The sequence below is a fragment of the Thamnophis elegans genome, chromosome 3 (assembly GCF_009769535.1).
Source record: "Thamnophis elegans isolate rThaEle1 chromosome 3, rThaEle1.pri, whole genome shotgun sequence".
NCBI lineage: Eukaryota > Metazoa > Chordata > Lepidosauria > Squamata > Colubridae > Thamnophis > Thamnophis elegans.
The window spans coordinates 126,795,620-126,822,067 of NC_045543.1; the positions used below are offsets into that span (position 1 = coordinate 126,795,620).

The 26,448-nt window shown below is 39.6% G+C and overlaps 1 protein-coding gene across 1 annotated transcript in view; it reads left to right on the forward strand.

Annotated features, from left to right (window-relative positions):
* Window positions 1-337: 337 nt before the first annotated feature.
* The window catches only part of PLCXD3 (phosphatidylinositol specific phospholipase C X domain containing 3), a 95,409-nt gene continuing 69,298 nt past the window's right edge, over window positions 338-26,448 (forward strand). Inside the window, exon 1 of the mRNA XM_032212529.1 lies at window positions 338-440. Coding sequence (XP_032068420.1) covers window positions 338-440 — 103 coding nt within the window. The remainder of the gene's footprint in view (window positions 441-26,448) is intronic.

Below are 26,448 nucleotides of genomic sequence, written 5' to 3' on the forward strand. Positions count from 1 at the left end.
AACCTTCGGCGGAGTTTTAAGCAGACGGAAGATGCGCTCGGAAATACCAAGGGAGGTGGCGGGGCGGCAGTTGCGCTCCACGGACTGGCGCTTTCCCAGCCGAGCCCCCTTCAGCGGGTTTGGCATAAATAAGTAGAGTCCGCACGTGCCTGCGCCATCCACCCGTGGGCGTGGCGCAGCGTGGCGCGTAAAAACTCTCTCTAGCAAAGCGAGGGCTGGAGACGAGCAAAGCGGCTTGGCTTCCAGGAGCCGGCAGAAGGAGGAGGGGCTGCCGCGGCTGCTGCTGCTTAACCGGCTGAGCCAGGCGAGCGAGCGGTTTCCTTGGCAGGCACCGAGTATGGCTTCGTCGCAAGGCAAGGTTGAGTTGAAATTCGCCGACTGGATGGCAAGTTTGCCCGCAAGCATCCACAGCGTGCCGCTGGCAAACCTGGCCATCCCAGGTAAGAACCGGGGTCGTAGGGGAAGACGGGGAGGGAGCATTGTTTGGTGGTTGTTGGATGTTTGGCTTGGTTTCATTGGTGCGAAGCTGAGAGATGGCTGAGTCTTGATCGAGCCTTTGCTTCTCGGAAAGGTGACATTGGACGCTGTCTCCGTGCAGCGCCTGCTATCTGATGGGGATTGATCAACGAACGTGATGGCGGACTGGGGATCATGACATACCTCCCCGTTTTATAATGACGGTCTGTCTCTCCGAGACATCCCGATCTTGGGCTTCTGCTTAGGTAGATGGTCACGAGATTTAAATAGGAGTCATATCGCTATCCATGGTGCTGAAATATTGTCCGATCTCCGAGATCCGGCGTGTATTCCGAGAACAAGAGAAGAAAGTTAACGGCTCATGGACCATATATTTATAGCCGTCTTTTCCGGACTTTTAGGGCTGCATAGATCGATATATCCATAACACTCTGGAAGGGTCCCACAAAGTGATGTGTGTCTTTGCTTTGTCCACACAATATATGTTTTCTTTTCCATTCATTACACTTGCCTACTGTTCTGTGAGGATAGCAACTCTAATTCAGATTAGATATCCAAAATCTCACTATTTTTCTGTGTGCCCTGAACAGGACACATCAGTATGCACACATCACATCCTACCCCATCACTCTGTTTATCCAACTGGGGAAGTTCTGTATTTGAACAAGCAGTCAGCTAATGTTATGCCCCTGACACGTGAAGTTAAGATGAAAATTTAACCATTATGAAGTTGGTAGATTGACACATTTGCTTGACCCTGCAGTGATTGAGTAATGGATGTGCATGTTAAAAAGGTGGGTGTATATGTATGTATCAGGTAGGGGAACAAGCAGTTCAATCCGGTGGTAAAATACAACTGGTTGGCAAAGGCTTTTGAGATTGCTACTCTGGTATGCTACATACCATAAAACATGGACAATCTGTTAGTATTCAAAATAGATGACCAGGCACCGCTGTCATTTCAAAATTACTTACCAGCAAAATTCTATTTCTCTGTTGAAGGTCTTGAAGGAAGTTTTGGCTATTTTTTATCTTACCTGGCAGGATTGTTGTGGAGATAGTTTACTATAAATTTTATTATGTTCTCAGAGAATGGAGTAGAATGCAATTATTGCCATGATTGTTCTGTGAGCGTTTTTTCTTCACAAAAAGTCAGCTTCCAAAAATAGAAATTTTCTTAACACATACAGACATGCAGAAAAGGATGGGGCTAGTTATCTGAATAATTGAGATTTTGTTGTTGTTGTTGTTGTTGTTGTTGTTGTTGAGTTTGTTTTATTGTTCTTTCTTGTTCATCAATGCCTTGAAAAATCTCCTGGTTTGTATCACCTTGAATTTTTTTCTGTGAATATCTAGATACTGCATACAGGTCTAAATCCCAACCACTTCAGCTTTATATCTACATAAATAATAAATAATTTTGGTATACCTTTTAAGCTGCATTTATGAAAATCTCTATGTGTTAGGTGCATATTAGATCCAAATGCACAGTGCACAACATTTGTAATATCGGAGGATGAAAAAGGTATTTAAAGAATGCATGTGTGTGTGTGGGGGGGGGAGGTTAAGTAAGTTTCAGCCTTGTGTTCTATATGATCTGGAAAAAGGATGTGTTTTTTAAAATTTTGTAGACTTTAGGCTAAAAACAATGCTTACTTGTTTAGTGTAATCAAGAAAACAATACAGACCAGTTAGAAGAAAATTGTACATAATTATGAAAACAGATGATACTCCAAATATTTCCATGCATTTTTGCTACTTCTCCTTACTAAAGGCAAAAAGAAGACAAAACAGAAGTAAAATTAGATGGCTTCTGCGGGAAGGATATATTTTAGTATATTCTCTTAATGATTAGCTGATTTGAAAAGAATTTGTTTGCAAAAAGCATTTTGACAGAAAGGGGGAGGGGGAGAGAGAAACCTTTTGTATTCTGCAGTACAAAGGAATTTTCTGTTAATTGCTAATTGAAATCTAATATATGCTAATTGAAATCTAGTGCATGCAAATAGGTTAATTGCTGTGACATAGAAAGTGGATAGCTTGATGATTGGAGATGTGTTTATTTGGCTAGTTAAATTTGAAAACAAAATACAATTATTTGCCTCTCTTTTACGCCCGCCTCCCATCACAATAAGTTTTTTTTTTTTAAAAAAAAACCCATCTCAAGCACTACAGTTAGATAACCTTTTTTTGATCACTGAGTAATTCAGGTGGCAGGACTACAGTGAGGAATAAGTTTATGGTACAGCATGAACGGCATTTCACAATAAAAGATGAGGCCATCTGTGGGTGGTTGGCATTTAATCTTGCTGTTGAACACACTCCAGACATGTCATAGCTCAGTTGTAATGCACCTGCTTTGCATGCTAAATATCCCAGTTTTGTTCCTTGATGTCTCTAGGTATGGCTGGGAAAAGCTGTAGCTGAAGAAATCATCAGCTTAATCCATGCTGAGGAGCTAGGCTTGATACACTTTCAGAAAACAAGAGTTCCTATCAAACTGGGAGCCCCTTTCGAGTCCTTTCAGAGTAGATTGCTCTGGACAAGAAACAGGTGGAACTAATACATGAGATTACTCTTAATTTTGAATGATAATGGCAAAATATCGCTTGAATCTGAGAAAGACTCATGTTGTTTCCTTTGATGGTTCTACTAGGCTCTGAACTCCTAAGTATAAGGTGTGTGTATGTTCATGGGAAGTATTGTAACTGGAAGAAATTGGATATATTAGTGAATATTTTTACAACTCTGTTGCCTTTAGGGGTGGTTCTCTGTGCAAAACAAGAAGTGCTAAATTGAAAATCCTTCCCCCCAATAAAATGCTGATTATATCACTGTCTGGAACTGGTTGCATTTACTTCCTTATTTCCTTCAGTTTTTTTCTGACTTTGTTCTCTAAATAGAATAGAATTCTTTATTGGCCAAGTGTGATTGGTCACACAAGGAATTTGTCTTTGGTGCATATTCTCTCAGTGTACATAAGGAGAATAAAATACATTCATCAAGAATGGTAAGGTACAACACTTAATGATAGTCATAGGGTATAAATAAGCAATCAGGAAACAATCAATATCAATATAAATTGTAAGGGTACAAGCAACAAAGTTACAGTCCTGCAGTCATAAGTGGGAGGAGATGGGTGATAGGAATGATGAGAAGATTTAACAATAATAGTAATGCAGCCTTAGTGAATAGTTTGACAGTGGTGAGGGAATTATTTGTTTAGCAGAGTGATGGCATTCAGGAAAAACCTGTCCTTGTGTTTAGTTGTCTTTGTGTGCAGTGCTCTATAGTGTCATTTTGAGGGTAGGAGTTGAAACAATTTATGTCCAGGATGAGAGGGGACCGTAAATATTTTCACAGCCCTCTTTTTGACTCATATAGCATACAGGTCCTCAATGGAAGGCAGGTTGGTAGTAATTGTTTTTTCTGCAGTTCTGATTATCCTCTGTCTGTCTTGTTGGGTTGCAGAACCAAACCAGACAGTTATAGAGGTGCAGATAACAGACTCAATAATTCTTCTGTAGAACTGTATCAGCAGCTCCTTGGGCAGTTTGAGCTTCCTGAGTTGGCTCAGAAAGAACATTCCTTGTTGTGCTTTTTTTGATGACTTTTTGATGTTAGGTGTCCATCTTAGGTCTTGAGATATGATAATTTGTTGGACCATCGTACACTTCTTATCAGACAGGCTCTTGGACCGTAGAAGTGATCTGAAAGTGACTGAGAAAAGTGACTTCGTTGCAAAGCCACCCTTGGGATTTCATTCCATAAACACTTATTTGAATTGACCTTGGCAATATCGATAGCACCTTTTACTTCTCTTTCATCGGGGGTAGCAAAAGATAATTCCCTTTTTCGTATGGCACTTGCAATCATTCTGAGGTCCCCCAGGGTGTGTGTGTGTGTGTCAAACTGAGGTTATTAAAAGCAGGAGGAGACCTGAGAAAAAAGAGCTTGATGTATCAGTGCACTCTACCTGTACTTACCTGGGAGTAAGTTCCTAGGGATGTGAGTGGATTACCCTTACTTAACATTTATGGAACTATACTGAAAGAGTCTTCTGCCAGACCAAGATATACAGACACAATTTGGGATTGATTTAAGTCTTCTGAATTTAAACAGGATAACTGGACTTGAACCAATGATTGCATAGTTAATTATTTAAAACTTCATTCTATCTATGAATTTGGGAAATTATAGTCCCAACATATTTGAAGAGCACTTAGAGAGCATCTTTTGAAAAGCTGTGTTATTGATGTTTATGTTTGACTATTAAAATAGATCCCAGGGTTTCTCCAACTGCTTTGCAAAACTCTTAGCTACTTTTTTCACCAGCAACAATCCTGTGAAGGAGGTTCAGCTGAAAGGGAGATTGGCCCAAAGTCACCATGAGAACTTCCATATTTTTGAGAGTTGAGTAGAGTCTGGATCTCAACCATTCCGACTCCAGTATGTAACCAGTACACAGTCCTCGACTTCTGACTGGTTGCTTAGCAACTGACCAAATTTATGACTGAACCTCCCCAAAGGTACTTATGATCCAATCCTGACCCAGTTCCGATGGTCGCTTCCCACAGTCACATGATCACATTTTGAGTGTCAGGAACTGTCCCCCATTTATGGCCTTTTGCTCTCACAAGCAATCTATGACATTTTTGCTGAAAATTAACATTTACTTTAAATAGTTCATGGGTTTGCTTAATGACCACTGCATTCACTTAACAACCACCACAAAGGTTGTAAAATCAGGTCAGCTACTGTGGATTACCCTTTTTATTTCCACTACGACTTATGACCATAATTGCCAGGCTCAATTCAGTTGTAAGTTTAGGACTACCTCTACTTAAATTGTGATGTTCATGGGTGTGTTTGTGTGTGTGGAGATTGTTTTCATTAAATATCTGTCTAACTTTCCCCTGCATATATTTTAATTGATCAGTTAATATATTGATCACTTTAAACTTTAAATTTAGAGAGAATATTCCCCGCAAGAAAGTATATTAAAATGATGCTGAAGTTGGTTACTTATTCCTAATTTTGCTTTCATGAATGATTTTTGAGGAGATTCAATGAATCCATACACACATATAGACACACACACACACACAAACACAAAGAGAGAGTGATAGGTAATTCATATAATGCTGAGTCTAATATTAAGCATAGTTTTAGCCCCCTATTGTATCTTGATGGCTAGTTACTCTGTCCTTTAAGTAAGTCTTCTAATGAAAGCAATATTTTTTTGTGCAAGAAAATATTCAGTAGTGTGCAAATCAGCCTTTCTTGCTACCCCCCACATGTGGTGCCCTCTAACTTCTGAATTTCCCAGTCTTCGGCCATGCTGGAAATTCTTGGATTTAATGTCCCATAACATCTAGAAAGTGTTCAGTTAGGGAAGGTAGGTATGTTCTATAAGACTTGCTTAGTGGTTTACTTCTTTAAACCACTGTCTATATCTAGCTATACAGATATAAAGTCTGACATATTGTTTGATTATTATTTGATTATTATTTTTATGTGTGTGTACGTTTGAGTTGGTATTGATTTCTGAACACTGCTTGGACAAGTTCCTGCTCCTCTGTGGAGATTCTCAGTCATCCAGGTCATAGTTCTCTTAAAGGTGTTTTGTTAAAAGGAAATTGGATTGTTTTTTCCTGAGCAGGAAGAAGAAGATGATCTTTTGCTTCTCATCTTGGAGGAGAAGTGAAATGTCTTCTTGGATGATCCAGCTCCTTGGATGAGAAGTGAACCATCATCTCCTTTTTCCTCAGGGAAAAAACCCAGTCCAATTGCCTTTTGAAAAAGCACCTTTGAGACAAACCCTGGCAATTTTCCTGACAAGATTTTCAGATTTTCTGCCCTTGCCTGCTTTCTAGGGCTGAGACAGAGAGGGTTTGGCCCAAGATCATCAGCTGGCCTTGTGCCTAAAGCAGGACTAGAAATCACAGTCTCCTGGTTTCTAGTCGAGTCTTAACCACTACCCCAACCGCACATTCCCTTTCAGTTTGATAAAGGTAAAGGTTCATCTCTCACATATGTGCTAGTCATTCCCAACTCTAGGGGGCAGTGCTCATCTCCGTTTCAAAGCTGAAGAGCCAGCACTGTCCAAAGATGTCTCCAAGGTCATGTAGCTGGCATGACCAAATGCCGAAGGTACACAGAACACTGTTGCCTTCCCACCAAAGGTGATTCCTATTTTTCTGCTTGCATTTGTACGTGCTTTCGAACTACTAAGTTGGCAGAAGCTGTGACAAGTAGCAGAAGCTCACTCCGTTATACAGCAGTAGGGATTCGAACCGCCAAACTGCCGACCTTCTAATCGACATGCTCAGCATCTTAGCCACTGAGCCACCACATCCCTTTGTTTGATAGTTCCTTGTAAATCAGTGTGCAACCTGGGAAATGTACCCTATTCCTCATCTTAGATTCTTTTTGCACACCATACTTCATGGGTTTATTGTGACAGCTATGCTTTGATTCTATTTGGCTCACTTTAAAATTTTATACTCTGCATTTTTATTTAAGTAGATGATAACTGCAGTTAAGGATATTTGTGCGAGTTACACACATACAGAAAGATCTCTGCAAGTTTAGGAATTTCCACATGTATTGCTTTAGATTTCTTATCAGACCTGCATAGCATGGCACTCATCAGTCTCACTGCTCATTGATATATCGGTTTAGGGGTCCACCTTGACTGGGGAATGATAGGAATTGTAGTCTGCTCAATTGTGAGGAAATTGGGTACTCCTGTGATCAATTGTGTTATCTAATCTTGCTAATGCTTTCTTGTTATACTTTTTTTTTCTTTTAACACATTTAATATAGTGATCATTCATAGAGTGTAGAGAGCAAAGAGGATGGCCTTGAGGGAGAGAGGGGAGATCTGTTGCCATAGCAATGAGGATGAAAACATCACTTGAGCTCAAACAATGAAGGTATGTGTAAACAGCTCAGATAGACACTCTCCCCACTCCCTAATTCACCTGAGTATAAGAGAGGGAAGAGGTGAAACATAATCAGGATTGAAAGATTTTGTAACTACAGTCAATATCAATAAAAGTAGTTTTAATCTTAAAATGAGATGGATTTCTTGGTCTGATTTACATCTTAGGGACAAAATCATACCAAGACCAATCAGACTATGCTTACAAAGGGCACAATTTGTAGTCCAGTCATAGTGGAAACTCAACAAAATTAAATATTTTTAGATAGTCTTCTCTGCCTTAGCATGTGGCTGCATGTACACAATTTTTATTTTACTTAGTAAAACTTAATGTAGTACCGCAGGCTACTTCTGCTGACTGCCAGCTCCCTGCAATTTGGCAGTTTGATTCATACCAGGCTCAAAGTTGACTCAGCCTTGCATCCTTCCGAGGGGGGTAAAATGAGGAGCTAGATTGTTGGGGGCAATAGGCTGACTCTGTAAACTGCTTAAAGAGGGCCGTAAAGCACTGTGAAGTGGTATATAAGTCTAATTTATTATTAGTTTAGCAGCATTTTATGCTACTCCAGGATAATAACTCTGATGATAAGCCTAGCATTAATAGATTAATATGGCAATCCAGATATGCTAGACCAATTCACCCCAATCGTGGATACATCCTTTTATAGCTTGTTCTTATTTATCGTCACTGAAATCAATATATTCCTGTGGCAGATGTTAAATGTGTTGTTACATCAGGAAAGATGTTGATTTCAAGATTTACATAGCAAGAATTGAATTCTAGCTTTGAACATTATCTGCATCTGTTGTTACAAGAAGAATAATGTACATAGGACAAGTTATATCCAGAGCACTAATGGATTTCTCTTGACTGATTCAATATTTAAGATGTTTCAGAGTAATAAAATACAGTTGGTTCCTGATAATTCACTGCAGTTATGAGTACTGCTTGTTCTTTGGCCTTAGAATTAAAAAGAGGGCATGGCTTTTAGCAGCAGTGATTAGCAGTGCACCAAAGCCTATATTTATCCAATCCACATGCTAAAGGTAGATTGTACCTAGCAAGGGGTAGTCTGGATGTCTCAAAGCTGTAATACATTTATCATTAAAAAAGAAGATGTATTATGAGTGAGTTTTTTTCCTTTATTTTGCATCATCCACCCCCCCCCCTTGTAAAATCATGACATTTACTGCAACTGTTTTATAAAACGCAACTGCTTTGCTGAATATACAAAGGGATATTTTGAGATGCTGTCCAGATTGAATAATGAGTTGGCAAAATTATAGAGGGAAATGAAATGCTGAGGACATGGATTATTATCTACGGATAACACACATATGCAAACAGTTGTTGTCTACGAGGTTACTATTCTTGCACTTATAGGAAGCTGATGAACACAAATGTTACATGAAAAAAAAATCCAGTTTTTGATCAAGTCCCAAGAGAAAGAGCGGAAAAATTTGACAGCTTGATTCAAGGATAGCAACTTTAAGATTCTGGAAGACTGAAATTTGGCATTTGAATACAGATTGTCCTTGATTTACAAGCATTCATTTAGTGGAGATTCAATCTAGAAATAAAGATGAACTTTCTGACAGTGAGAACAATCAACCAATGGAACAGAAGTTGCCCTCGGAAGTTGTGGGGGCTTCATCCCTGGAGGCTTTCAAGAAGAGATTGGATTGCCATTTGTCAAAAATGGTGTAGGGTCTCCTGCTTGGGTAGGGGGGTGGACTAGATGGCCTGCAAGGTCCCTTCCAACTCTGTTAATCTGTTAAGTTATGAAGGCACAGAAAAAAAGTGACTTTTGACTGTTTTTCACTCTTACAGCCATTGCAGAATCGCCATGGTAACATGATCAAAATTTGGACACTTGGCAATAGTTTCATATTTATGAGGGATGCAGTATCCCAGGGTCATGTGACTTTCTGACAAGCAGTGGGAAAGCTAAAGACCTGGCTGTTCCGACAGGCCTGGGGCTGATGAGTTCCCATCCCCACTCGAATTGTGTGGCTGTTGACTGTTTTTAAATTGTTTCCGTATTTTGTTTGCTTGCCTTTTGCTTTTTTCTGTATTATTCCCTTCCCTTTTGGTTTGTTAGCCGCCCCGAGTCCCTCCGGGAATAGGGCGGCATACAAGTGTAATAAACCTTGAACCTTGAACCTTAAATTCACTTAGCAACCGTGTTACTAATTTAACAACTGCAGTGATTCGCTTAACCATTGTGGCAAGAAAGGTCATAAAATGGGGCAAAACTCATCTGACAACTATCTTAGCAACAGAAAGTTTGGGATCAGTTGTGCTTGTAAGTCAAGGACTACTTATTTTGCTGGTTTTGCTGTCAAATAAACAGCTATTTATTTCAAACTTCCAGATGAGAGAATTTCGACCTAAAGAATTTTCACCATGGCTGTGCTGTCTGGAAATGTCTGGGAATCAAATTTTACACACGGGGAGCAAAGAACTTGTCAATAGAACTGGCTTGATTGCCTCACATAAAATTCAGGCATGGACCTCTTTGCCTGTATGTGTGATACTGTCAGGGTTTCAAGTCCCCAACAGAAGCAAAACTCCTAGACATGCATCTTCTTCAAAGTTCCATTTTATTAGAGATGTCATATTGGTACATCTGGGAAAACCCGAATCTGAAAGCCCGCTGGGTTTTCCCCATCCGAAAGAAATTCTCCCTTCCTCTGCACCCACATATCCTTCAGATGGCCGAATCATGTTCCTGTCCCGACTGGATGGGCTTCCCAGTCACACCTCTCCAGGTGCAGGCTGAACGTTCTTGACTCCTAGCGGAAAGAATGTTGTTAAGGCTATATATCTCACCCTGTCTCCAACCAACCCCCCTCCCGTTTCCCACAGCATACCCGTCCACCCAGCCCTGAAGATCCATAGAAAAAGATGGCCTCCAGGGCTGACAGACACATGTTGACTAAGTAGTCGGAGTTGGGCTTCTACTACAGGAGGTGATGGCACCCCATTGTCAGCAGGATTCAGAATGGCAGTGATAGCTTCTGAGAAGAAAGCACTTCAGCCTCCATCCCCAATCTTCCAAAGATGGCTTCAGATATTGGAGTGGTGATTTTGGGGGGGAATTTTTTTGGCATGTTGAGTGATGAGGTTAAGAATGGAAATACAATTAGGAATCCTCCTTCTGCTCTGATGCTCACCCTAACTATAAACTTAATGTCAATAAATAAATAAAACAAGATCAAAATCAACCTTGTCCCAGTAATGTAATTTCTCTTCTAAAAGCTCAGAAATTGCTCTCTCCAAATCTTTGCACATTGCTGGTCAAAATAGGTAAGACGGTAACCAAACAGAATGATGTAAGATCCTGCAAAGTTAGTATTCTTTACAAGTTTGTACACTCAAAAGAGTAGGGGATTGTTTGCAGGATGCCCAATTGACCATTCAGGGGATTCAAGTATCAGACTACAATAGTGAAACCAAGAGTCAAGTCTTGACTGAATCACAAAGCTCATAGAATTGTATCAGTTCCTCTTTCTCAGTCCTATTTAACTCAAAGGGTCCTTTCTGTGGAGATGAAATGAAAGAAAAGCCACTCTGTGAACCCCAGAGGAAAAGCAGGCTATAAATTAAAATAAATAAATAAATAAATAAATAAATAAATAAATAAATAAATAAATAAATAAATAAATAAATAAATAACAAGATCTGCTGCCCTCTGTTTCTCTTCTTGGAATGGATGTAGGTGACTAGGAAAAATATACCATGTTGAACACACTACACTCATCAGTCCTGCACTTTAACGTGGGTGGGTTAAAGTATAACATGTTTCAGAAACTTGAAATATAGCAAGCTTTTCTGACTGGTATCCACAGATGGGCTTGTGAATCATACCAATGCAAAGTTTTAACAAGATTCGTTCAGAGTACTAGCTGCAGTTCTGTCTAATGCTCAGTAATCCAACAGCAGTCCTTCATTACAAGGGAGATGAATAGGTTCTATTTCTAGATAAGTTCGGTGGTGAAATTAACTTTTTTTTACTACTGATTCTGTGAACGTAGCTTGGTGGGCATGGTGTGGCTTGGTGGGTGTGCCTTGATGGGCATGGCAGATGAAGGATATTGCAAAATCTCCATTCCCATCCCACTGTGGAGCCAGCCAGAGATGGCATTTGCCAGTTCTCTGAACTACTCAAAATTTCCGCTATCAGTTCTCTAGAACCTGTCAGAATCTGCTGGATTTCACCCCTGGATAAATGTGATTGGGCTGTTACCATTCAAGGAAAAGGTGCTTTTTCAGATGACTCTCTGCTGTTCTTGGTATCTAATTGTAAAGCCTTTTAAAAGCTTTGAGAAATACAATCTATTTTCATAATATGAAAACATTGAGCCCAGCCTGCTTCCTTAGAACATTGCCGCCCCATTACTGCCTCGTACAGTTTGATAAGTAAGTTGGAATTTATATCCACACAAACAAGCTTTGAGCTTCTTGATTGAAACATTGTGCTCACTTATTTAGGAATAAATTCACTTAGCCCAATTTATAGCTGAAGTAAACCTGTGCATATTTATTTGGAATGAAATGTTACACATTTTTTTTTCCTCCCAAGTCATTTTGTATAAGCTTCACCAAACATCAGATATGGGTTTGAATTTGGGGAGATGAAACACTAAGAAGATGAAGAATGACTGCCGAGGAATTACACATACAGTTTTCCATAAGACTTCAGGGTAAGATTTTATAGCAGATCGTGCAAAGCCCATGTATGAGCTTGTTTTTATTCCTGCTTTCCTTCGGGAAGCAAAAATTAGTGAAATGGTCGCTTCCCTCTAGCTCTAATCAGTCATCACGATTATTCTGTGAAGTAGAATAGGGAAGAAAATATGACTGGAGAGAGCGATATGGTTGAAGGGGACAAGTGCCCCTTTAATCTAATGGGCTGTTTTCTAGGAATTATGGCTTGAAATTATATGGATGTAATTTAACACAACCAGAACTCTCCAACTTGGATGAGCTGGCACAAAATTGTTATAAATACCATACTGGTTTTGAGTTCAACCTTTATGAAAAGACATTTGTGGGGTTACCTTGATGTACCCAATAAAATGCATCCATTTCTCATCAAAGACAATTGATGACCCCAACACATATTTGCCTTCTGCTTCCATTGTTTGCTAATTGATTCATTTCAATGATGTCCAGGCCCTTAATTATCTGCTCCACTGATGCACATTTCAAGGACTTAGCACGAACAGAGTAGTTTTGTTGCTAATAGAGAGTTTTTGTGAGAAGAATTGTCTGGTTGGCCCTTGTTAATCATCTGCTAGAGATTTCGATATTAAAATTAATAAACTCAACATCAGCCTGGCCCCAGACCCTTGAATAATAACCTTCTTTCATCTGGAACTAATAAGATCAGTGATTATGACATCCTCAATGAAAGTTAACACAATACAAGGACCAGTTGTCCTCAAGGTCAGAGCACAGCTTTCCATTCTACAGTCTGCAAGAAGCTGGATAAAGAAAAATGGCAAAGAGAGAGACAGGTGGCAGGATGTGAAAAAGTCAACACAGTACAGAGGAGAGAGGCAGATAAATGAAGCAGTTGCTACCTGTTGCCCAGAAAGAAAGAAAAAACCAATTGCAGAAGGTTGAGCAACCATGAAAGCAATTTCTAGTAATTTCAGTAAGCTAATTTCTAATTAGACTAATTTCATGCAGGCTATGACTTCTCACCTTGTGTAGCTCAGTTTGTTTGCTTTGAGCTTGGCAGTTATGGTTTTCAGAGTTGTACCACCTGGGATCCCATGGTCTCCCTCACAGGTCATCTAGAGATAACAAAAACAGAGGTGTTCACAAGTCAAAATGGTGGCCACGACTATGCACAAATACCAAAGCAGTTGGGTTTGAATGGTAGAATTGAGGCTGCCATTTTAACTTTTGTGAACCCCTGTCAATGACTCTGTGCTAAAAGTCATTATTACATTGGAATGTTTAATGCGGCAGGAGGAAAACATTTTTAAATACACAGCTGCAGAGTAATTCCCTCTACTTAATTTTAATAAAATGTAAATGAAATTAATTTTTATCCTGACTTTCAGCACTATTTTCTTCAACAGTGTCCCTCAAGATTTCACTGGAAACTCTAATCTAGTTCCCTAATCTAGCTCTCGATCCAGAAAAATGTGCCCAATTTTCCAGATGTGGCTTATTCGATAAACCATGGTTAAACAATGATATGGTACAACAGAATGTATGAATCCTATGGAGAGTGGGGGAAAAGAAAATAATGTGAGAAAAAGATAAAATGGGAGAATATCAGAAAGACAGAATGGGTGGTCCTTGCCTGATTTTTAACTATAGCTTCAATGTTATGTATCTAAGCCTCACCCACCACTAACATATAGATTTTTTGAGATCTATAAATTGCATTCTGATCTATGTGGATTACACTCACCTGTAGGAGCGTAATGTGGGTGCAAAAATTAAAATAGAGGATAAAACTTTGATTAAGACATAATGCCTTCTTTTCAACAGGAACAACTACATATTTTAAGCTAGTACATACTCAAAAATGAATTAATCAGGAAAAATAAACTTTAAATTAATGTGATGAACTGATTACGCATTATAGAACGTATCACATATTTATTTGCCAAAGAAAAACGAGCACGGAGTAACATTTTGGATTGTTATTGCGAAAGATAGAATAGTATAAAATGCATTACACATTGGGGGAAACTAATTGTTTAAATACATCTCACCATGCCAATAAATAAATGAAAATATTCCATGAATTCACTTTTCATTTCTGAAACAGTCGTCCAGATTTTATGTGAAAAAAAAATTCAGGAACATGATTCACGTTTGGCATTTAGTACAAATTGCTAGTATTATTTATGCAATATTAATAACTTCTTGGAACATCTTCCTTATGTTCATTTTTATTGTAATTCCCCAATCGAGTTTCAGATGGACTTTTGAATAGTCAGACCAACTTCCCGTGTGTGTCTGGGACATGGGTGGGAATGATATTTGAAACTTATATTGCTAGGGGATGTTAAACGAAGAGGAATTATTTTTTCTGAGACAATTCCAAGCTCTTTTTCTGCCTGAAATGTGCTCCTATTGCATAATTGTGGCACTGTCTTTTTCTTTCTTCTCCAAATCAACATCTACATCTTCACAAAGCCTTAGGTACACAAGCATAATTCCTGGCTGCAACCATAATTTAAGCCATTGAGTGTAATAGCAATAGCACTTAGACTAAGTGCTAAGCTCAGTTTCAACTTAAGTTAAAGTGCCAGAAGAAAGCCATAATAAGATATTAGTAATAGCACTTATAAACCGCTTCACTGTGCTTACAGCCCTTTCTAAGTGGTTTACAGAGTCAGCCTATTGTCCCCAACAATCTGAGTCCTCATTTTATCCACCTCGGAAAGATGGAAGGCTGAGTCAAACTTGAGCCTGGTGAGATTGCAGGGAGCCAGCAGTCAGCAGAAGTAGCCTGCAGTACATGCACTCTAACCACTGCGCCACATGGCTCTTATAATCCATTCTATTTATTTAGTTGGTCTGAAACATTCTGAAGAAAGAGCTCTCCAGCCTACCTTTGAATACAGGTACCTCTCAATTTACAACTTTTCAGTGACCATTTGAAGTTACAACAGTACTAAAAAAGTGACTTATGACCCGCCCTTCGCACTTACAATCTTTGCAGCATGATCACATCACCAAAATTCAGATTCTTGGCAATAGCAATAGCACTTAGACTTATATGCCGCTTCACACAGTGCTTTATAGCCCTCTCTAAGTGGTTTACAGAGTCAGCCTATTGCCCGCAACAATCTGGGTCCACATTTTACCCACCTTGGAAAGATGGAAGGCTGAGTTGACCTTGAGCCAGTGAGGATCGAACCCCTGGCAGTCAGCAGAATTCGCTTGATGAAGCATTCATGAGTCACTTAACAACTATCGTAATTCAGTAACAATTGTGGCCAAAAGTTGGACGTGATTCCATTAACAACCATCTTGCTTCACAATAGAAATTCTGCTTCCAATTGTGGTCATAAATTGAGGACTACCTGCACTTGGAATGCCTATCTGGATACTGAATTGTTCTTACTGTTATGTTTTTTTTTTTTTAATCCTTTGATATCTGGCTTCATATAATTTAATTCCATTATTTCATATCCTACTTTCTGGAATAATGGAGAACAGGTCAACATTCTTCTGTGCAATACTTCTTCAGACATAGTACTTGAAAAAAATTTCCCCAGTTGTGTGTTACCTCAAAGTCAGTTACACCCCTTTCTCAAAACCTCTTGATATGATTTGACGTGCTGAGCCCTGAATAGTCTTCTTTACATTCATTCTACTTTGTTTGAATCCATCCATAAAGAGATCATCGGCTTATCCAGGAGTAGGCCCAGCATTCAGTAGGAATGTCCTGTAAATACTCTACATCAGAGGTGTCAAACTCAAGGCCTGATGCCCAGATTCGACCCACTGGATGCTTAGATCTGACATGCGGGGTTGCCCTGGAAACAGCGAAGGACTGGTCCGTGATGCCTCTGCCAGAGAAAATGGAGCTTGGGAGCCCGTTTTGTTTGGCAAAACACTCAGGCCACCGTCTGCACTTTTGACATGAGTGATGTCAAGCTGGCCACGCCCATCCTGGCCACGCCCACCCCAGCCCTCTGAAGTCAAAAACAACCCTGATGTGGCCCTCAATGAAATCAAGTTTGACATCCCGGCTGTACGTATCCTATATTTTGACTTCTTTTATTTATTGTTTCATCCTTCTATGGAATTAATTTTACAAAGGGTTCTTTTCTTCTTATAAATCACACTGGGAGTGTTCTTGCTTTTTTTCTATCTTTCTTTTTAATTACATTTTAATTCTAACTCTTCTTTTGACACCTTCAAATTTCTGTTGTATATTACTTCCTCTTCTGTATATTACTTCTTAGGCTGATTATTTTATAAGCTTATATTTGGCCAAGATAATTTTTTTTCTGGGGAAGTTTCACGAACAGCTGCTTAGCTATTCAGGGGCCAGTGAAGCATGTAGAAATTATATCATTTCACTGCTTAATATTGCTTCCTATTATAATATGCTCACGGAGGAAAAATGTTCATTTTCAATAACTGAAAATTTCAAAACTGATTTGCACAAAGATTTTTCTCTAGGATTCTGTTTCCTTTTTTTTTAGCTCATCCTAAACAGATCCTTCCATTGTCTTTTCTGTAGTTGCTATAGTTAACATGAATCAATGTTGGATTAAGAACATCTGCACTGAAATTCCTAAGCAAATATGATGTGCTTTGGAAGTGATTGTCATAAATGTTTTACTGTTGCTTTAATGACGCTGAGGTTTATGTATTCTCCCAGAGTTTTTTAGTGCAGTTATCCAACAAACATTTTGATTTTATTTGTTTGCTTGTTTACTACCCATGTTACCTAGGGGCATCTCTAGGCATTTTGCAACAGATTATTCTTAATGATGGTTAGGAAGATCTGAAAATAACTTTATTCGGATTACAGTATTCTTAACCGTGGCTTTTTGAAACAAAGACAATTCCACAAACATGCTTTGCCTGGGTAAACTATAGCTAATGGTATCAACACAGTTTGTCTAAACTGGGGTTAGCTGAAAACTGGAAAAAAAAAACCTTCCAAACTTTCAGCCTCCTTGGCACAGCAAAAAAGAAATGGGATGCATGCATTTCCGTGGTTTTTGTATATAATGTGAATGCACAATTTATTAATATCTCTGTCAAGCTAGGATAACCTATCAGAAAATAAAATGGTACCCATGGTATGAATCTAGTAAAAATATAGAAATATACACTTTGGGCCAATTTTCCCAGCGGTAGGTTTCACATTTTGTTATCACTAGTTTACCATGCTTGCGCGCCCGCTCATTCCCCCATGCGCCTGGTCTAATATACATGTGCTTTGCTCGCACGCGTGCGCCTTCCACATATGCACCCAGCTTCAAAAATGTGCCTAAATAGGATGGAATAGAGGCGGGGCAAGTGGATGGGTCCACCCACAATTTCCAATACTGATTCAGGTGAATCTGCCCGAACTGGCTGAATACCACCGCTGAATTCTCCCCATCCTTTCCAGATTATGTTCCAAGGGATGTTATGGGTAATGGAGAATTCGTTTTAGAACAGCATACATACTTCATGGCTCAGGTGAATCTAATCTGATTCGACAGTACTGTTTTTCTGACACTGATAAACAACATACTTAAATCTGTTTTTCAGTTTCCAGAAAGTCTGGAAAGGGATGTATTTCTTTCACATTTCTTTCAATGATACTTCTAAATTTTTGTTGTATGACTCCTGGTTCCACCTCCCTCACCCCCCCCCCACATCTTTTCATCAGTCTACAGTTCTCCTGGCTGCCCCGAGGGAAGAATATTTTCATGATGTCTACAGAAGCCATGAAGGCTACAGATCACTGGCGAGACAATGACATAATGAAAGGCAAGGCACTGTCCAATCTCAGAGCAATGAGAAAGCCAAAGGACATTTCATGCAAACTATTATCCCTTATGGAAAAAACATAAAATCAAAAACTGCATTTTCTGTTAAGTTAAGCAAGAATACTTTTAAAACATTGGGCATGGCATTGGTCCTGGTCACTTTGTCTTAATCCTGAAAATGACAAAAAGACTATGTAACTGTACAGGCTGCTTTGAATAAGTGTACAATCATGCTTGTAATATCCTAGTTGGCCTAATCATGGTTTTTCTAATGCCTTCCACCCTCCACCTCTCATGTTTGGCAGGTACCATTCCTTGGTATGGGGGCGCGGTGGCTCAGTGGCTAAGACGCTGAGCTAGTCAATCAGAAAGGTCGACAGTTTGGTGGTTCGCGTAATGGAGTGAGCTCCAATTACTTGCCCTAGCTTCTGCCAACCTAGCAGTTCAAAAGCATGTAAAACATGCAAGTAGAAAAATAGGAACCACCTTTGGTGGGTAACAGCATTCTGGGCACCTTCAATGTTTAGTTATGCCGGCCACATGATTCTTTTCTGTCACAGCACTGGCCTATACAATAGCAAGCCCCAGAAAGTTGCATGAGTTGCTTGTTTACCTTTAATGAAACTTTAAAAACTTGTGCTTCTGAAGATTGGATTCAATGGCTGAATAGACCTCCTTTGAGTTGAAATTACACTTGAAAGTTCCGTTTTCCCTCAGAGAATGAGTATTATTTTAAAGGCCCAGAATTGTTTTAGAGTTGGGCAGCTGTGAAACTCAACAAATAAAGAAAATGGTCTTCCTTTTCTAGAAAACTTGCCTCAAGGAAATACTATGCATCTTACAGTATATTCATGATATCTGATTTCCTCAGAGAAATATACTTCCCAGGTTTAAAAAAAACAAGTTGTGAACTTTTTATGTAAGGTCATGCTATTTTTTTTCCTCAGGTAATACTAAAAATCTTTTTAAAAATGTGCTCAGGAAATAACTGGAGTCAATACAATGATTGAGGCAAACATTTTCTTTTTTGCTCATAATATTAGAGCTCTTAGTCATGCTGTAAGAGATCTGGGATGAATAAAATATGTGCATTTTCATTGGCTAGAAAATGCATAGATTTGTCAGTCCCAAAACGAAGAACGGCATGTGGCAGTTCCTCCAAGCTGAATTCTTTATTGTTTCATACCTATAGACAGAATCTTGCCAGGCTAAAGACTCTACTATACACATCTGCAACATACCGGTACTCTGTGAACTATTAGAGGGGGGTTGTTGTTACCCTCTTTTCTCACTCATATTTGAGATACATTGCTTCATGCTTCTCTGGAATGTACCCTTCCATTTCATTTCATCACAAAAAAAAATGACAAATTTCTATTTACCATTCTAACAATGGCCATGAATGTGGACAACTTTAAAAGGTTTTGTGCAAATCCATAGAAGAAAAATGTATTTCTTGATCTCTGCTTCCTTGCTCTTTGTATATTATCCCCACTCTCCTACTCTAAATGTCAGTTGCTAGGAGCCACATATTTTATTAGTTTAATCGAGCAGTGTGCAAAAAAACCACATAAAACAACAAACACATATACAATCATTATTAAAAAGGCATTAATAGAAGAGACTATCTGTAGAACAAGGTTGAAAGATAAAATCCTTGGTGCTCTCTGAGCTCGGTTGTCTTCTTGCAAACGTTTCATTAACCAACTTGGTTGAAAAAGTCCTGAAGTTGGTTAATGAAATGTTTGCAGAAAAGCAATTAAGCTCAGAGAGGACTCCATAAAAAGTCATTATTAAAAATAAAAATAATATCCAGAATTTGAAATATATGAAGGTATTTGCTAGATCCCTTTTTTATTGCGGCCTTTCTAAAACATTTGGTCTCCCTCTTATGAACAAAATGTCAAATTAAATAGAGCTTGGTCTGAACTGATTTGTCTCTTCTTATATTCAGTTATAAAAGAAGAACAGTGAGGTGAAAATCTAGGTGAAAAAACACCCTTAGGTAGAACCTCTGTATACATTTTTCTGCTTTTCCCATAATAAGCCCTGATACTCCAGAAAAGTGAGTTGTTGTGGTCCTTTGTAGCTTGAAGGTGTAGCAACAATTCACTAAAATTATATTAATCAAGGCAGGTGCAGGAAGTGAGAAAATTGGGCACAATAAACGAGAGTTGGCTAGACTTGAGGCTAGGATTGTCCAGAGCTTTGGAAGCATACTGGTAGTATTTTTCTTGGCTAGCAATTGCTTCCGTTGCATTCAGAAGCTTTCTGAGAGTTTCCAGTGAATGGAAGGAAGACTTTAGAATCAATCTGGAACCTTAAAGACTATGGCTTTGTTCACTGGCCCTTATTCTACCAAGTAATATGAGATTGTTTCTCCATTAAAAAAAAGGCACATGGAATGCTGGGATCTGATAAAAGAAGAAGGGATAGTCAAAGCTAAGAGGTGAAGGTAAAGTTTCCCCTCACACATATGTGTTAGTCGTTCCTGACTCTAGGGGGTGGTGCTCACCTCCGTTTCAAAGCCGAAGAGCCAGCGCTGTCCGAAGATGTCTCTGTGGTCATGTGACTGGCATGACTAAACACCGAAGGCGCAGGGAACGCTGTTACCTTACCACCAAAAGTGGCCCCTATTTTTCTACTTGCATTTTTACATGCTTTCGAACTGCTAGGTTGGCAGAAGCTGGGACAAGTAACAGGAGTTCACTCTATTATCCGGTGCTAAGGATTCAAACTGCCGAACTGCTGACCTTTCTGATCAACAAGCTCAGCATCTTAGCCAGTGAGCCACCGTGTCCCCAGTCAAGGCTACTTAATACTTCATCTCAGTAAATTTGGCTATCAGTGTTGGATGAGTTTTAGTTATAATTTCTATGCTAATATTCTCTTTCCTGTCCGTTCAGAAAAAAATAGATTTGTCAAGACATTTTTCCAGCATCTTTTTTCTTCAACCCTTTTGCTTTCCCCAACAAATTGCCTCATAAGAAAGCATCAACAAGGAACAACATAGAAACACTCTGACAAATGATAGAATCATAGGCTATCAACAATGCAATAAATCTTTTTGGTAACTTGTGATCAGTGAGTTGGATTGGGGCAGTGTACAACTATTAGGAAATAAATCTAGCGATATTACTCTTGCAGCCCAATTCCAAGTGGATCTTCCGTCAGGAGTTGCTGTTCCTATATTTAATGGAGGCAGTCAATAGTTACTTCAGCTGCTGTTATCTGATAAAATGGATTGCTACTGTATGGGTATTTGGTACCCTGTATTGTCTTCAATTTATTGTCTCAGGATTTTGCAGGTTCCAAAATTGGATGTTGGCTGATTCACTGAGCAAAGGCAATATTATTGTTTCCGGCATTTAGTTAACTCGGTTTGATTCTAAATAAATGCAAATGAAAATTAAACTAAAGAAAATACAGCTTTGTCATCATTCTACAAGGCAGTGCTCAGCATGCCATTTGAAGGTCAACTGAATTTTTGGCCTCAAGATGCTCCTGCTTAGATCTTGGGTTATGTTGTCCCTGACGCACTAGTGGCAAAGAAAGTGTCACACTCTCTTAAAAGCTGTTGTCTTGCTCACAATATCTTTCTTTTTCCAAGCAGGCAGTTATCAACAGCAGAGGCAGCTTGATTTTAGTCATTTTAACCTTGGCAACTTAACCTTGGAGTGATAATGATTCTTCTCACATTAACAATGCAACCTGCCAACACCTCTGCTGGTCGGCTGTATAAACTTTATTTATAGTCTTTCCTCCCAGTTGATAGCTGGAAACCTTATTGGAATTCCTTGATGGTGTTGTAAATCCATATTTTTTTCTATGAACAAGATGTTAGTGGTATAGCCATCCTGTTCTGCTCTGCTCTGCCATTAAAAATATTCATTAGATAAGTTCATTTTATATGTATGCATACCTAACTTTTCAATAGAGATGCTTGAGGAATTCAAGGCTAGATAATTATCCATCTGATCTCATACTCCTTCAAATGTTGCAATACTGCCCACAATTCAGAGAAGCTTAAAACACAGGGATACAGGAAATGCATTTAATCCTGGAGTGCTAGAAGAATTAGAAATTAGGGTTTTATTTTTTGGGGGCAGGGGGTTGAGCTGGGAGGGAAAACAAAAACACTTAAAAAAAACATGTTTTTCCTTCCTTGTTTTTTTTTCCTCTTGCCAGGGTAAAATAATAAAATGTCACCATTACTGAAAGGTTTGTTGTAAAGCAGAAGATTTTTCCCCTCTGAAATGGTCATTTGTTTCTATTTCATTTCCCCCCAATTTAATATATATTTCTGACAGATGAACTATTTTTGCAACTTTTTCTAAATACACAAATCCTGTAACCTAAGAATGAACAACCATCAGATGATGGCATTGTTCGCTGCCAAAAAGGAGCTAAGATTTAAAGATTAACCGGTCTTTCAATTCCTTACATACCGCATAATTCTTTTAAAATCCTAACTTTCTCATAGAAGCAAATATGGATTTTTTAAAGGCTTTCATAATGTGCTGGAGATCAAGTTTTCAAAAGTACATCCAGTCAGTGTCTTTCCTTTAGCTGCAGAGAAACCCAGAAGTGTCCTAAATTTTCACATGTTGTTAAGTGATAAAATGTACGCATTGATTAGTTTCATGCAGTTTGCTGAAATCAAAGGTTGGCACATGAGTTTGCAGATAATTACTGCTTTCCATCCATGCAAGATCAGGCATCACATTGACCTTCAGGAAACTCATCCTTTAAATATTTTCAAGATCGCTACCCTGCTATGCATTTTTCCAAATTGTCAATTTGGTTTTTATAAGACTGTTTTATCTAACATAACCCTTTCCTCCCCCCTCGCCTAATATTGGGCACAATGTCTATATCAGCCTAAGATGTCCCAAATATCTGACAGTTTTGAGCCAGTTCCTCTGTAGATTAGTCAAGATGTATGACACAGGCTGCTGTTGCTAAGGAGGCAGAGGCTTTGAAGAGGTTGATTGGATTACAAAATCTGCTCTTAAAAAATGAGCTAGAGAGGAAGTGGAACTATATGGCCAATGGATTGATTCATGTAATATGATTTTCTGAAACAACGTAGAGCTAGAATGAGAAACGGGACATTGTGATTGAGAATTACTGGGTTGCCATTAACTGCTCTTGGCATCTTGATGAAAATCAAGGGCTGATTTTTGTGTGTGTGCCTTGGGCAGTTTATAAATCCAGTGCTCCTTTCTTAAAAAATGAACAAGAGATTTGAAGCCTTTATTGATGCTACACTTTAAAATGGGAATGCAGCAACGTATCCTTTAAGGGCAAGTGCAATAAAACAAATTAATGAGTGGTCTTTGCTGGAAGATGGATTGATGGAAGACATAAGCTATCAGGCAAAGAGTTACTTTATTGCATGAACGACAGGTAGTCTTCAACTTATGGCCACAATTGAGCCCAGAATTTATGTTGCGAAGCAAGACAGTTGTTAAGTGAGTTTTGCCCCATTTTACAACCTTTCTTACCACAGTTGTTAAATGAACCGGGCTTTTCTATTGACTTTGCTTGTCTGAAGGTCACAAACGGTGATCTCAGGACCCCGGGATGCTGCAACCGTCATAAATATGAGTCAGTTGTCAAGCGTCTGAATTTTGATCACATGACCCTGCATCAGTCATAAGTCTGAAAAACGCTCGTGCCACTTTTTTCATTGTTGTTGTAACTTCAAATGTTAAGTTGATGACTACCTGTAATATTATTCTGCCAAAGTTAAGACAATTAGTAAATTGTCCACCAATTTAGTGCATAAATAAAATGACATTAAAATTCTACTTGTTATACACTGTTATGCTTTTGACATTTCTCAATCAATATTATTGCTGAAACAGACAGGAAGAAAAGTCAGCTATGGGAAGAAAATAAAGGATTGTTTGCAACAAGTTGAAGGGTAGACATGCTTTTAAATTAAATCTTTCTTTAAACGTGTTAGTTTTTCACAAAGCACTCATGTCTAATAGTCAAAATAGGTAAACAAGCTTTGATGTGATCCATATATTATCCCATAATCCACAAAGTGGTTAAAAGCAAAACACATATATGAGAATGAGCCTAGTGTCTTTTAAACCCAACCATTATAATCACAAATTATGAGAGTCGAGCTTAATCATTATAATTATTTACTATCATCATAATGATAGAGATTCTACTTCAGTATCCTTTAGTATAGACCACTGCAATAATAGAATTGGTAAATTAGTGTACATTCTATTAGTCCATTATTAAGCAGAAAATATTATTCACTGGTGCATGGATATCCATTGTGGAGTTGTTCAATTGCATCAAAGGCTTTGATGCTCCCTCAAAGATATATCAAAAGTGGAGAAGGAATTTATTTTGAAAATTTGAACACCTCATTTTTTCAGGTGATTTCTCTTGTGAGAAATAAAAAAATTCTGTTTTAAAAATAAAAATGCTCCAAGCTGACATCCATATAGAAGCCAAATCTCAGAGCTCTTTTGGGTTTTGTTCTTATTCCAACTTGTGACGGATCTGCTAATGAATAAGAAGTGCACATTATAGCAAATTGCATAAATTAGAAAACAAAGTATAACAGATTGCTTACCTACCAAGTAATGAATATTCGGGGGGAAAGTTAGCACAAAAATATATTCTCTGCAGAAAAAAATGTTACTGCATTTTCATTCCATGTTTAAGACAATCAATTAAATATTTCTTCATAAAGCTAAATAAAAAGAATAACATTCAACTATGGGAGGTTTTGTCCACCTGTGAAAATTGTAGGAAGAGTGCATACAAGAACAACAAAGATGATTAGGAGGCTGGAAGCTAAAACATATGGAGAAAGGTTGCAGGATCTGGGTACATCTAGTTCAGTGGTCCCCAACCTTTTTATCGCCGCGGACCAGTCAGCCTTTGATAATTTTACCGTGGCCCGCTGAGCGCACGCAGGGGTGGGGGGGCGTTGTTCTGCAGCGATCATGGCCCCCAGCCATTAATGTCTAAACTGCTGCAAGATATACTTAAATATTTATAAAATGTGAGGGGGTGTACTCACTTCTGTGATATCTATCCATCCATGTCTGTCTCTGTCTCTGTCTCTCTCTGTGTATGTATGTGTGTATGCGTGTATGTGTATATATCCTCTATCTATCTATTATCTATCTATCTATTTATCTATTTATCCATCCATCCATCCATCCATCCCTCTCTATCTATCAATCACCTATCCACCATCTATCTATCTATTCTAGCTGGCTGGGCAATTTGGGGAGTTGAAGTCCAAAAGTGTTAAAGTTGCTGAGATTGAGAAATGAGGACGAAACAAAAGGGAAGAGAATGAAACAAGGTCGTAGAGAGAGATTGCAAAATGAAAGGGCAACTTCTCTTTTTATTTCCTTCCACCCCCACCACCCCCACCACCCCCACCGTGCCTCTTTGGCAATTGGCTGCCCAGGAGGTGGGGAGGGGAAGATGTTTCACAGACAGCTGCCACCCGCCCATCTCTCTCTCTCTCTCTCTCTCTCCCCCCGCCTCCCCATCTGACCTCGGCTGCTCCATGGCGGAGACCCCAGAAGGCAAGCAAAAAAAAAAAGGGCTCAGGAGTGGGGGAAGGAAACAAACCCCATCACGTTCCTATCTGTGAAAGCTCCCCGCTCCCTTCCTGGGCAGCCAATTGCCAGAGAGGCAGTGTGTGTACGTGTGTGTGTGGGGGGGGGTTGGCAGCCCGCGGCGCGCCTAGTCCGCTGTGGAACACGCTGCCACCCGCCCAGCGCTCGCTCTCTCGCTCTCTCCCCCCCTCCAATCTCCCGCTTCTGCTTCGACCGGCCAGCAACTTGTCCCCGCTTGCCCGGGGACTGGCCTCTGATTGGCTGGCGGGGAGAAAGCCTCGCCAGGGAAGGAGGCGAGGACTCCGCGGTGACGTCATGGGGACAGCGCCCCCAGGTAGCGGCGAACCGAACGCGCTCCGTCTCCACGGGCTACCAAGGTGGCCGGGCGGGCGGCTGGGGTGGGAGTGGGGTTTGGACCGGAGAGGCGGCTCTCGGGTTCGAGTCCCGGGGTTGATCTCAGGCTGCGCGTGTGGGTGAAGAGGCAGCAGCGATCATGGCCCCCGGCCGCTGCGCGGCCCGGTGCCAGGTACTCCACGGCCCGGCACCGGTCCGCGGACCGGGGGTTGGGGACCACTGATCTAGTTTAATGAAAAGAAGAACTATGGGTTACTTAATAGCAGTGTTCCAATATTTAAGGACTGCCACAAAGAAGAAGAGGTCAATCTGTTCTCCAAAGCACCTGAAGGAAGTACAAGAAGCAATGGATGAAATTAATCAAGGAGAGAACCAACCTAGAACTAAGGAGAAATTTCCTGATGGTGAGAACAATTAATTGCATTGGAACCGAGGTGATGCAGTGGTTATAGTGTGCAGCACTGCAGGCTACATAGGCTGACTGCTACCTGCAGTTCAGCAGTTCAAATCTCACTGGCTCAAGGTTGACTCAGCCTTCCATCCTTCTGAGGTGGGTAAAATGAGGAGCCAGATTGTTGGGGGCAA